This window comes from Petaurus breviceps, unplaced genomic scaffold, assembly GCF_028583685.1.
Source record: "Petaurus breviceps papuanus isolate PSGF00001 unplaced genomic scaffold, PetGlider_PUasm1.0 174, whole genome shotgun sequence".
NCBI classification, from domain to species: domain Eukaryota; kingdom Metazoa; phylum Chordata; class Mammalia; order Diprotodontia; family Petauridae; genus Petaurus; species Petaurus breviceps.
Window position 1 is genome coordinate 25,334,786 of NW_027185761.1, and position 13,786 is coordinate 25,348,571.

The 13,786-nt window shown below is 40.8% G+C and overlaps 2 protein-coding genes across 5 annotated transcripts in view; one reads left to right on the forward strand and one right to left on the reverse strand.

Annotated features, from left to right (window-relative positions):
- RPUSD3 (RNA pseudouridine synthase D3) overlaps nt 1-13,786 on the forward strand; it is a 320,316-nt gene that overhangs the window by 135,147 nt on the left and 171,383 nt on the right. The window lies entirely within an intron of this gene.
- FANCD2 (FA complementation group D2) overlaps nt 1-13,786 on the reverse strand; it is a 64,165-nt gene that overhangs the window by 29,160 nt on the left and 21,219 nt on the right. For all 3 annotated transcript variants that reach the window (XM_069083960.1, XM_069083959.1, XM_069083958.1), the window contains exons 16-25: nt 11,698-11,832; nt 10,047-10,178; nt 9,057-9,167; nt 6,377-6,486; nt 3,189-3,246; nt 2,353-2,472; nt 2,065-2,141; nt 1,541-1,687; nt 970-1,067; nt 409-524 (exon numbers count right to left, since the gene is read on the reverse strand). In XM_069083960.1, the coding sequence (XP_068940061.1) occupies nt 409-524; nt 970-1,067; nt 1,541-1,687; nt 2,065-2,141; nt 2,353-2,472; nt 3,189-3,246; nt 6,377-6,486; nt 9,057-9,167; nt 10,047-10,178; nt 11,698-11,832 (1,104 nt within the window). The remainder of the gene's footprint in view (nt 1-408; nt 525-969; nt 1,068-1,540; nt 1,688-2,064; nt 2,142-2,352; nt 2,473-3,188; nt 3,247-6,376; nt 6,487-9,056; nt 9,168-10,046; nt 10,179-11,697; nt 11,833-13,786) is intronic.

Genomic DNA, 13,786 nt, shown 5'->3' on the forward strand with positions numbered 1-13,786 from the left:
ACAGTAGCAATCTCAATAGGGCTTATTTTCGAGGAATCTTACACAGTAAGGGGAGGGCTTATTTTCGGGGAAACACGGTAGTAAATGAGACAATGAATGTCAAGAGACTTAGAAAGTAAGGAATACTATACAAATATTAGATGCTATTATGAACAACAACAATTGCCAAAAATCTAAGAAACATAAAATGGAAATATTTCCCAGATGTAGGTTTAAGGAATGGAAGGAGATTGGGTAGAAGTAAATGTGACAATGGGCTACCTCTGGGACGCAGGGCTATAAGTACATTTATTAAACACCTCCTGGATGCAGAGCACTAGACTTACTACTGGGGAAGTACCAAGTTTGGATGAGATAGAACCTGCCTTCCAGGACCTCTTTCATCCTCCTCAGTAGGTATGCACATACCTCCCGGAACCAGTTAATAACAAGGAACAAGAGTGAGCATCTAAAGGAACGCTCCTGTACAGAGAGCGATCCCAGCTTCTCTCCAAGATCCAGATCAGTGAGGTATAAAGGGCAATCTGAAAGAGAAGAAAAAAAATCTTTATTTTCCTTTAATTCAAACTAAAAGGTCCAGATTTTGCTCCCTTTGGGAGCTGATCCTACTTCCTACTTGCTACCTTTCTTCACACTTGCCAAAGGATTCCTTCATGGACAGTAACATTACTTCCCTTACATCTCAAGAATAACTATTTTCCACAGCAAGGTGGCCTTGTCACCATGCACACAGATGTAGCCTCCCTTTCAATCTCCTGAAAAGATAAACAGGAGTGGCTAGGTGGCACAATGAATAGAGCACCAGCCCTGGAATGAGGAGGACCTGAGTTCAAAACTGGCCTCAGACACTTGACACACTTACTAGCCATGTGATTTTGGGCAAGTCACTTTACCCCAATTGCCCTCCAAAAAGCAAAAAAAAAAAGATAAAGATTACAGAAAAATGGGACCCAAAACTTTCTTGTGTACCTAACAGACCGTCAATCTCCTCCAAATCTCCATCTTGTTTCTCCACACAAAGCCTCAATAACCGGAAATAGGGTGACAGGCACACTGGAGACACTAACCTAGAAAAAAGACCACAGACTTCTCAGTTTCATTTTACAATTTCATTTCTAAATTATAATTAAGGAAGCCCAACAACTAGTAATAAGGATTTTGTCAGAGGAAGCCAACTAATGTTAGGGACTGAGGACTAGGTAAAGAAGTTGTACTTAGCAAATGTTTTCTGATCTCACTGAAGGTAGGGGGTGCAGGTAGTGAAGCTGACAAAGGCAGGTTCAAAAGGAAAAGGCAAAGGAACAGATAAGCGCTGGCAAAAGAAAACTGCCCATCATGGCATTTACTGCTAAGTGAGAGGGACATAGTCTCCTGGACAAGGAACAAGGAAGCGCCCCTATTTCTTCCATCCTTTCCACTGAGACCAGGCCAGGAGAACCATTCCTGCTCAAGTGTGTCTGAGACCTCAAAGAATTGTGGGTTTGCCAGTGGATATTTAAGACATAGAGAGGGGTTTTGGAAAAAGAGAAACTTTACTGACTTTTGGTCTTGGTCCTGAGAAGTCATTACACCCATAGCGCTCCCAAGATCATGATGCAAGAGGAGTGGCAGGAGGTTGATGGCGATTCCATCCTGACCCTCATCTTCATCCAGGCCATACATAGCTTTTACCAGGAAGGGATAATCACTGCAAAGGAAAAAAGACACCTCACATTTCCCAGAACAAGTAGTAGCTGAGGTTGTGGGGAAGTACTATATCAAGTTAATGAGCCAACTCTAATCTGATTTGGGAGAAGGAAATGATATAGAAACAGCTGTCTGACCAAGAGGGAAACAAACACCACTATGGGAGACTCTTGTTACTTAAGATAGCAGCTCTGGTAATGGAAGGGCCTTGCAACTTGGAGGAAAATAAATTGATTTTAAGAAGATATTAGAAAAACCCTGCATGCCAGATTAAATGCTAGATGTCTGACATTTAATAATGCAAGGGAAAGAAAAGTCTAATGAATGGGAGAAAATCTCACAAGAAAATAGAACCAAACTAGGGGACAGAGTACTTACTTAACCTTTGGAAGAGCAGAGAGGTCTACCACAAATGCATCCTGGAAATCACTACATATGGTCTGTGCAATCCACTCCTTCAAAAGACAAAGGAGAAATAGAAGAACTGAAGTCTGGTCGTTCCCAAAGAGCTCAGTCACACCTCACATAATGTTTATTTCCATTTCTGCCCCTCTCCACTGCCCTCCCCTCCCCTCCTGGTCAGTAAGGATCATCTAAAGCCCCCACAGCTACAGAGCCAGTCTCATGCATCACTTGGTTGAAGTGATTCAGCGCACTTAGCCATACCAGGGCTTTTGGAGGCAATTTTCCTTTTGCAATCAGGTTGGCAAATTCATCATAATACAGTGCAGAGGCCCGTGGAGACTGTTCACTGCAAGAATGCACCAGTTGTAATAAAGAGGTCATCTATGGAAGTAGGAAAAGAATAAAACCTACCTATGAGCACATGTTAAAAACAACAGCAACAATAAAACAACCGCTCTCCCCACCCCCCCTCTATCCTCCCTGACCAAGCCCCTGCCCCAAGTCTTTCCAGTGAGGCACTGTGGGGGCCCTCAGTCACACTTTCTTTCTAAAACCTCAATACCTTCTCATAAGGAAAATACCTGGCTCTGGTCAAGAGCTTGTTTCACTCCACATAAGTTAATTCCACAGTGCTGGTAAGTGACTGAATCACAGATCCATAGCTGGAAGGACCCTCAGAAACCAGCAGGTTCAGCCCCTTCATTTCACAGATGGCTCAGAGCCATTAAGTGACTACCCGAGGTCACACAGGTATTAAGTGTCAGAGACTGTATTTGAACCCAGGTCTCCTGACCCCAGAGCGCCTGCTGCCTCCCGCTTCCTGATCAAGGCCTTCTCAGGCACTTTTGGAGCTATGTTGACAACCTATCTTTATCCCGGTATCAGCCACACTTGCGAAACTCCTTGCTCTCTCACCTCTAGCAATCACAGAAAAATAATGCCCTTTTCCCAAGGTGTTGTGATAGCAGACAAAACAATGTAAATCCATGTGCTTGGGAAACTCGGTGAGTGCATCCACTCTTCCCTCCTCTGACTTAGCAGTGAGGGAACCATCCAGCATGTACTTACATCTTGTCATAAGCAAAGAGGCCACTTACCTGCTTGCAGCGCCCACTGCTCAGTTCTGCTCCGTCTGGGCTGTGGCCAGAAGCATCACTTTGGAAAACAGTAAATAACCTCAGTTCTTATTTTTCCATTCAGTTAAACAAACATTCATTAAGTACCTTCTATATTTAAGTCTCTACTTATCAGGGGTTGGCAACCTGCAGCCTCAAGGCCACATGTGGCCTTCTAGGTCCTTGGGTGTGGCCTTTTGACTGAGCTCAAGTTTTATAGAACAAATTCTTTTATTAAAGGGATTTACTCTGTGAAGTTTGGATTCAGTCAAACAGCTGCATTTGAAGACCTAGAAGGCCACTAAGGACCTAGAGGACCACATATGGCCTTGGGTCAAAGGTTTACCACCCCCTAAGATTCTATTCTGACATGCTTTAAGTATACGATTTAGCAAGGCTGTGTTTTCTGTCGTCTGAGGACCAATCAGATTAGTTAAGTTTAGAGAGACAAATCATAAGCAAAATGATCTCAGTTTTTCTAGCCACAGAAACTAATTAAGACTGTCTATTAAGGAGTTGCTATTTGCCTTGGTGGAGGGAACACCAACACCAATAAAGTTATATATGTCCTGAAGATATTCCATGACTGTTGGTAATTATTGTGGATACAAGGATTTAAAAAAAAAAGGATATAATTTCTAACCTCAATGAGCTTAACGTCGTGTGGGGATTAGACATAAGAAAAATAACAGTGACACAGGCTGGAATGGAATCAAATTTATAGGAAACTCCAAACCGAGGAGCATAAGAGGTTTGTAGTAAGAATTGTCATTTTTAGCTGGGAAAGATTCATGGACGAAATGGCAGCCAAGCTAAGCCTGAAAGGAAGAGAAAGGATTTCAGCAGGCAGTGATGTAGGAGTGGTCTGGTTTAGACACAGGAGATGCATGGGCAAATGCAGAGAGGTTAGAGAGGAAAAGAAAAGACAGATTGGATTGCCACAAAATTCATTTTGGCTGGCAAGTAAAATATACAATGGTAAACTGCATGAAATAAGGTTAAAAAATTATGTTTGTCAGATTTTGGAGGACCTTCAATGCCATGTTAAGGTATCTATATTTACTTGGAAACAACAGGAAGCCACATTGAGTGTTTTAAAGCCAGGGAATGGGGAGTCAGTTGGCCAGACCCATGCCACAGGATGATTACTTTGGTAAAAGTATGAAGGATGGTGTGGAGAGATGGGAAAAATACAGAGAAATCAATTAAGAGGTAATTCTAACCATTGAGATCTAATCAGGGCCTGCACTAGGGCAGCTGCAACAGGAATAGAAAGAAACATATTGTGGAGATAGAACTGACACAACTTGAGAGTTTGTTAGCTTTGAGGGTGAGGAAATGCTTCCAAGTGGCCTCAGGGTAATGAGCCACACTGTTGATGGAAATGCGGAGGTTAAAAGCTGTAAAGATTGTGGCAGGAAGACAATGAACTCAGTTGAACAAATGTGGTGCAGAACATTTTGCCACAAAATGGTCCCATCAATGGGGCCAATTTTCCCTGAAAGAGATAAAGGCACAGGGGAAGGCTCATGGAGGTTGTACTCAAGATGGGCTGTAGCACTGAAAATTCTTATTAAGAAAAGTCCACCAATGTAAATAACTACTAACCAAAGAATTGTGAAGAGCAAATAAAAGAACTGTTACTTCTGTAGCTCTTAATGGTTTAAAAATGCTTTCCTCATCCTATGCTGTATACAGGCTGCACTATTACACATATCCCCTCTTACATATGAGAATCTGAGGCGGAGTGATTAAATGACTTCTCTGCAGTCACCAAGTCTTTTTTTTTTTTTGCCTTTTGGAGGGCAATTGGGGTTAAGTAACTTGCCCAAGGTTACACGGCTAGTTTTTCTGTGTGGGTGTTAAGTGTCTGAGGCCGGAACCGAACTTGGTCCTCCTGACTCTGGGGCCGGCGCTTTGCTCACTGCGCCACCTAGCTGCCCCTTGCACCAAGTCTTAAATGCAGGTTTCCTAATTCCAAGTCCAATGTTCTTTCCACTATACTCTGAAGATATTTGGAGGGACTCCAAAAGTGTCTCCTGAGCCCTTAGAAATACCCTGACAAAGCAATTCCAAGGAGAAGTCACTGCACCCCAGTTCATCACCTTGCTAGGCCCCCAATTCCTTTGCTGTCATTTGGGACAGACCAGAATTTGGAAAGTCCAATTTCACAAGTAGAGCATTAATGAAGCAATAGCCACAATGTCACAGACAAGATGAAAACAGCATTACAAAAATGTCTGTTACTATAATACTGGTCAGTATTGGGAAAAGAGGAGGTGAGATTCTGGGAAAAGAACAGCAGAATGTGAAGGGTTCTTGAGCCACAAAAATATTTTGGGGACCTCAGCCCTAGCTAATTTCTAGAATAACTCTACAATTCCCATCTTATACATAGCTCTGAATTCTGAATCTCCAATCTATGAGTCATTTTGCATAAACTGGAGTTTACCATTTGGTTTTAATAATTCAATTAATAAAGGAAGGGGAGAACAAGTAGCTGCTGATTTCCTTCTCTTTGTACACAGGTGAAGGACTCCCCAAGGGCAATTTTTCTCTAGAGTAATCAATTGGTGTTATTTTTACTGTACCACTTGTTTAACAAGTTAAACAAACTGAACTCTTTTTCTTTTACTTGTGAAAGCAGTGAAATCTGTCACTGACAGACCTGTGCAAAAATGAAAAAAAAAAAAAGTGAGACTTTGGGTGGGCCAGTGAAGGGAGATTAGCATTATTACTGTGGTTCATAGTATCTCAGGGAATAAGTGGCAGGAAATATAGAACATGGGATCTTAAAATTGAAAGGGACCTTATTGTTCATCTAGCCCAAATGGTTCATTTAACAGATCAAGAGAGTTTAAGTGACTCCCCAAAGTCTTACAACTAGCTAGTGTCAGAGTTAAGCCTAGAGCCAAGATTCTTCTGACCTTCAGTACAGGGCTCTGCTCTCTTTAATGCAGGTTATGGTTCTCCTTACGCCACTCACAGCTCTGAGACTTTGGACGTAAATCACAACCTCTCTTGATCTAGGCTGTAGCAAAATGGGGATGATACCACCTAGCCTGCCTAAAAACAGAAAGGTGGACCTGATGATCTCAAGGTTCTATGACCCTATGACTATAAGGTCAATTTCTACAACTTTGGGAGGCTCAAACTCAGCCTGCTCTCACCTGTCTGCTGTCATACTACCCACCATGGTGATGGCACCAATAATCCCAATTAGTTTGTATTTGAATACACTACTGGAAAGCTGCTTTCGAATCACCAGGTACATATCATCCTACAAAGGATACAGAAAAATAAGGAAAGAAGTTGTTAGTTATCCTTAAAAAGCTATTATGTTTTCCAACCAGCATATAAGTGAACATGGAAAACTAAAGTTACTTATTCATTTATATGTAGAGGCATCAGGGACATGTATATAAACCCAAACATTTGATTTTTCTAAAGAAAATGATCTCTCAGCCTATTTCATGTTCCTGAAATCTTTGTTGCTACAATTAATAGAAAGGCTCATGTAGCATGATGGAATCTGCAGCATCCTGGATCAGACCTAAGGAAAGAATATTGGAATTCCCACCTTATGCTATTCATCTTTGTACTTTTTTCTTGACTCTAACTCATGTTTTCCATATGTGGTTTCGTTAAATTCCCCAGGCTCCACAGAGCATTTTGAGGAGTTCCAGGAAAGAAAGCATGGTCATGGGAACCATACTTGACTTCTGCTTGCTGCATCACTTCCAGCTTCTCTCTTAACATGACAACTCTTATACCGTTGCTATATGATGAGCAATGCAGAAAGGTTCCTTATTCCTAAAGGCTTCAAAATCATTGCTCTAAATAAACACACAAGATTTGTCTGCTTGTTTGTTGGATTTGTCTGTTATGTAAAAACAGAAAGTATTAATAAAATTAAAAAAAAAACACATTTAAATAAAAAAAAAACACACAATAAAAAAAAAAAGTGAGAAAGCCTCATGCCAGGAGAAAAGACAGGATTCTGACTGGGCTCTACATAGGTTATCCTTAACCTTAAAACACCTGCCTTCAGAGAAATACTTAAGAAAATATAAGATGTAAAATCTTACAAGGAAATCCTATTCACTATTCTACAAATAGCAGTACTGAAAAACACTTTAGTAGAAGTACAATGAAGCCATTTGTTATTCAAAGTTAAACTCCACAGTAACTTCCAAATAAATGCATGAACTGATCCCAGGAATTTTGGATTCCAATACAATCTGTTCATCCACTTCAGCATCTATAAATTCAACAAATATTTATCAAATCCATATTAGGTAACAAACATAAAACACTGTGGGAGATGTTATTGAGGATACAAAGAACAACATAAGATAGAGTCTCTGTCCTCACAGAGCTCACAGGGAAACTCCCCTTATGTGCAGAAGGGAAGAGAAAACATGAACAAATAACTTAAAAAGGCAGAAACAGAAGCATCCAAGTACAATTAGATAAGTACAAAGGCCCAAGGGAGTTGAAAGAAAAAGTTACTTCTGGTTAGGAAGAAAAAGATCAAGAAAGACTTCACATCAGCGATTTGTATTTGAGCTTAGCCTTGAAGAACAGGCAAGAATTCAGTGGATGGAGGTTGGGGGAAGGGCATCCTTGGTAGACAATACCATGAAAAATACACATTGTGAGAAATAGAAGAACATATTCAAGGATCTGAGTTGTACAAGTTATGTGGAGTAAAGAGTGTATAAATTGAAACCATGGAAGAAAAGTAACATTGAAAACAAAGGTGGGACCAAAACACAGAAGTGTCTAAATGCCAGGGGGAAGAGTTTGGACTTAATTTGATAAGTAATGAAGAGTCATAGAAAAGTATTTAAGTTGGGTGAGGGGTGACATGATCAAGCTGTATTTTAGGAAAATTAATTCAATCTCAGTAGCTAAGCAGGGATAGCCCTGGCTAGTTCTTGGATGACAGACCACCAGAGAACATCATAGTCTTGTTTCTGTACCAGGAATGGCAAAGATGTGACCCTGAGTTATCAAAGGTTACGCTAGGAAAGTATTTCTGGCAGGATCTACCATACTGGAAAGGCTTTACATAAAACCATGGTAATACACTGTCTATTTCCTGATGATCAGCCTAGCTAAGATAAGAAACTCATCCCCACTAAGCTAGCTATTTGGTGATTAATTCATTGATCATTGTAACCCAGGAGAAAGAAAAATACAGAATGGCTCCCAGTCCTGTGTGGCCTCCTTCTGTTTCAGCAGCAGTGGTGGTAAAGTGGCAGAAAAGGGGCAGTGAGTGCTAAAAATCAAACATATTTGTCTACAAGCACTGATTTAACTGTTGGCACATGAAATTTAAGAGCCTTTCTTGTCTAGGGACCAACGACTTTCATCAGAGGGAAGGAGGGAGAGGGGAAGAGAGAGAGAGAACACAGAGAGGGAGAAGAGAAGAGGGCTCAGTTTAGAACCTTGGGGAACACCCACATTGGGAAGAGTGACATGGATAATGAACCAGCAAATAAGACTGAGGAATGGTAAGAAAGGTAAGAGAAGAACCAGGAGAGAGTAGTGTCATGAAAAACCAGAAAGGAGAGGGGATGACAGTGTCTAATGTAGCAGGTAAGGTTGAGAAAGGATGAAGACCAAGAAAAGTACATCAGATTTGGCAATTAAGAGATCATTGTTAACTTTGGAGAGAGTATTTTCAGTTGAATGAGGCTGGAAGTTAGATTCCAAAGGGATGAGGGGTGCTTGAGAGGAAGGAAGTAGAGACAGTGTGTATAGACAGCTTTTTCAAAGAATTTGGCTGAAAAATGGAGGAGAGACACAGGATAACAGCTTTCTCCCCCCCATGGTGCCTCCTACCTGAATGTGGTTGCTGTCTTCATGTCCTTTGCTAAATGCCAGTGTACTAAGAATGTAGAACAGTTTTCGTATTTGAGAAGGGGTCAAATTATCTAGATAATCCAGAATGCCCTGTGAAGGAAAAAACCCATAGTAATCAGACCATGAGGTATAGGAATGAACACTTTCTAGAGACCAATGTGGATTAGCTGCCTAGAAAAAGTATAGTAGAAAAATCCTGGATTTGGAGTCAGACCTGCAATCTTATCCTAGCTCTGTGATAAACTGTTTGGCCTTGGGCAAAGCACTCCCATTCTCTGGGCCACAGTTTGCTCATCTGTGAAAGGAAGGAATTGGACTATCATCTTGAAATCTTATTAGCCAATGATTAAATACACACACGTGTGTGTGTGTGTGTGTGTGTGTGTGTGTGTGTGTGTGTATGCACACAATGCACAGGTTCATAAGACAGTATAAGAAGCTCCAGTTACAACAGCTGAGGATACAGATTTCATCTCAGATGATGACTTGTGAGTGAGGATTTAACTAGAGACCTCAGGCTATTCATTTATCACTTCAATAACCAAGAGGAAAAACTATTGACTCTCACAATAAATCAAGCACAGCCTCTAACCCTTGTCCCCACCAGCTCAGCTCACAGCTCAGTCTACGGCTGTTCTGAAAAGGCTTATTCTGTTGCTTCAGGCAAGTGCTTTATCTCCCCAAGCAGATCCTGGGATCATAGCTCAAGAGATTCGAGGGAACTCTAAGACCTGACCAAGGTCACACAGGCAGGAAGCAACAGTTGCCACTCAAATTCGGGTCTTGAGACTCCAAATCCAGAACTCTTTCCAAACATGGCACTGCCTCCCCCAATCATAAACACTTAGCCCTGCTATTTAACAGCTATGTGACTATGACCTGTACACAGCAGGAGACACTAAAAAATGCACTTAAGCTAACAGATACATCCTCTCAAAGAGGTCCAGGACTCAGAGGAGAGAAAAGCACCTTCACGAAGACAGCATATAGTCTCACAGCAGACAGATTGAGAACCACCAGCTCTGAGAGCACCTCTAGGGAGATATCTACTTCAGTGTCATTCCCGCTGCAGACGTGGGTCACTAAGGCGCCAATCACTTCCTACCAGGAGAAAAGTAATTAGGAAAAAGCAAAACAAAGAAATGCAGTACAGTGGTCTTGTGCCGCCTCTTCTCCAATTTATATGTTTTCCTACTCTCCAGGAGACTGTGACTATCATGTCTCAGTGCTAGTTACAATACCTCTAGAATTATAGGGATGTAAGTGTGCTCACACCCACCACATCCCTTAACTCATTACCTACACTTTTAACTAGACATGAGACTGTGGGCACATCGTTTCCCTCTTTACTTCAGTTTTTTTTTTCAGCTCTAAATCACTCCTATAGCAGACTCTTGGTGTTGTGTGTGTGTGTGTTTTACTTCCCTCTCATCTCTGTATTTAGACCGATCAAGTTGGAGGAGTCCTTATCAGTCTTCAAGCCCAATATCTAGCTAGGTGGTTCAGTAGATAAGGTATTGGGTTTGGAGTCACGAAGACCTGAGCTCAAATCCTGCCTTCAGAAACTTACTAGTTCTGTGAACCCCAGGAAAATCACTTAAGTGCTCTGGGGCAAATTTAATAAGTGGTAGCTAGGAGGTGCAAAGGATGGAGTGCTTGACTTGAAGTAAGAAAAACCCTGAATTTGAATCCTGTCTCAGACTTTAGTAGGTCATTTAACCTCTATTATGCTCAGTTTTTTCATCTGTAGAGTGAGGAGGCTAGACTTGAAGGCTTCTGAGGACGCTGTCAGCTCTCACTATGTGACACTGTGATCCTATAACCCTCATTTTACAGATGAGAAAACTGAGACCCTGAAAAATGGAGTGCCTTGTCTCCATCACACAAGAAATGAGTCACAGAACTCCTGGGCACTGAGACTCTCCTGACTCCTGGGTCAATTACCTTTCCACCCTACACAGTACAATTTGCCCAGCAGCATTTTCATAATCTTTTCTTGTGGGAAAGAACTACAGTTGCTATCAATTTCACTTCCACTTCATGGCTCATGTTCGTGGAAAGGAGTCTTGGAAAGAGGTTTCTTATCCTGAGATCCATGAACTTAAAAAAAAAATTGATAACTATATTTTAAAATAGTTGGATTCCTTTGTAATCTTATGCATTTAAGAATATTATTCTGAAGAGTTCAGAAGCCCATATCACAAAAAGGTGAAGAACTCTGGTCTTGGAGCTCATTCTTAATTTGCTGGCACATTCTTATGTTTTCTTCAAGAAAACAGCTCCAGGATCAACAGATAGCTAGATTATTTTTAATTAAATTGTGAAACTGTGCCTCTCTCCTTATCACACTCAAATCTAAAATTATTTAACGATGCCTGCTATATGGAGTCCAATTAAAAACAACATCCATACTTCAAGTTCAGAAATTAACTGATGGTTGTCACTGCAGTCAAGTAAAGGAATGTTATGACAAAACTAATCAACCCAAATACTAAGTTTGAATTATAGTTTTTCCAAATAGCAAAAAAAAAAAAAAAGGAAAAGAAAAAGAAAAGAAACAAATTATCCACTTAGAACTCTATCACTTCCCCATTTTCCCCCAAGCTGTGTTCCAGAATACCTGTTGATAATAGGTGTCAAATGACATAAAGGCATATTTGTAAAGAAGACTGCCAAAGGAGATCACACTCTGGTCTGTGGAGTGCAACAAACTCTGAGCCAGTGACAAAATGGATGGAAAGACACCTCTGAGAACCTGAAAGACAGTCAGTGGGACAGGGAAGAAACATTCAACTTTTTGTACCTGAAAAATTGTTAACACAGTGCTTCAAGGTTTACAAAGTGCTTTAATATAAACTATCCATTTTGATGGCTACAATAATCCTGTGAGGTAGATTAAGTATTAATAACATTATCCTCTTTTTGTAGATGAAGAAAATGAAACTGAAAGAGACCGAATGAGCTGTCCAAGAGTAGGAAGCTATTGAAGGGGGTGGTCTGGGGCTCAACTCTGACTAACTCAAGACTAGTACAATTTTTGTAACATCAGACTGCTTAATTTGCCATTTCTGGGCTTTTTTCCTCACCTGTCCTTTGGACCCCAGACACTGCCTATTCTTTATCAGAAGGGCCCCTACCAGTAGGAGGCTAAGTTCTGCTTGAAGATTTAAAGTGAAACCAAGTGGCCTTAGGTGACAAACTTCATAAAGCTGCTTTAGCCTGAAAAGGACCAGGAGAGGACTGTTGACTTCCTTCCAAGACTAGGGAGCTAGATGGCCATTGGCGGATACCTACCTCACAGGGTTGTTGTAGGAAACTTTAAAGCACTATGTGGGGGCAGCTAGGTGGTGCAATGAATAGAGCACCAGCCCTGGAGTCAGGAGGACCTGAGTTCAAATCTGACCTCAGACAATCGACACACTTATAGCTGTGTGACCTTGGGCAAGTCACTTAACCCCAATCGCTTTGCCTTTCCCTCTCAAAAAAAAAAAAAGCACTATGTAAATGTGATTTATTTCTACATCATATAAGTAAACAACTTCTGAGTCTAGTGTCATTTTTATCAAAAAACATTTACTAAGTACCCAAAAGGATATATGGTAAATACATTGGACAATATACAAAAAAATTTAACATAAAGTTCCCTGGCTCTCTAGGAATTTAAAATCTATGACAGAACAGTATAGTGAGAAGCAAGGGGAGGGAAAACAAATGCAAGCATAGATTAGTACAAAATCATAAAGTTGAAGCAAAACATGCCTGCAGCTAAAAAAGCCTGGAAGGCTCAAATCAATAGCCTAGTCAGAAGGAAGTTACATTGTTAATTTCATTTTCAAGGCTGGCAAAACACTCAATACTTGGAAAATTCAATAAATATTTAATGCTGGAGAGATCCTGAAAAGATAGGTACACCTGCACATTATTTAAACTATAAATGAGTTCCAACTATTCTCAAAAACAATTTGGAACAATGCTTTAAAAATAATAAAAATGTCCATACTCTCTGACCCAGAAATGCCACTGCTAGACATATGCCCCAAAGAGGCCAAAGAAATAAAGTTCTCAAATACACCAAAATATTCACAGCATTACTTTTTGTGGGAACAAAGAAATGGGAACTGGATTTTGTGGCACAGAAACACAATGGAATACTACAAGGTCATATGAAATTATCAAAATGATAAATTCAGAGAAGTACCAATCAACAAGCATTTATTAAGCACCTACTATGTTCTAGGTACTGTGTTAGGTGTGAGGGATACAAAGATAGAAATAAAACAGTCACTGCAAGGAGCTTACATTATACTGGAGCAGACAGGTCCATATAAAAGTAGATGCTGAATAAATAAATTAGGGCGGGTTGGCACTAGCAACTGTGGGAGATGGGGAAAGGCTTCCTATACAAAGTAGTGCTGGAGCTGAACCCTGAAGGAAGGGATTCTAGAAAACAGAGTGGAGGACTGAGCCTTCGAAACATGGGGGATGGCCAGTGCAAAGCCATGGAGACGAAAGAACTGTAAGAAAGCCAGTCTGGGTAGGAAACAAAGTGCAGAAAGGGAGGGTGGAGGCTGGTTAGTTTGGCTGGGCTGCTTTTTTCCTTCTTTTAGTCTTTTTTGAAAGGGAAGGCTCATTGGACAGGGGCAGAGGCAGGAAGAGATTCAGAAATGAAGGTGACATAAAAACAAAAGGGATCCACACAAGTAAGATTT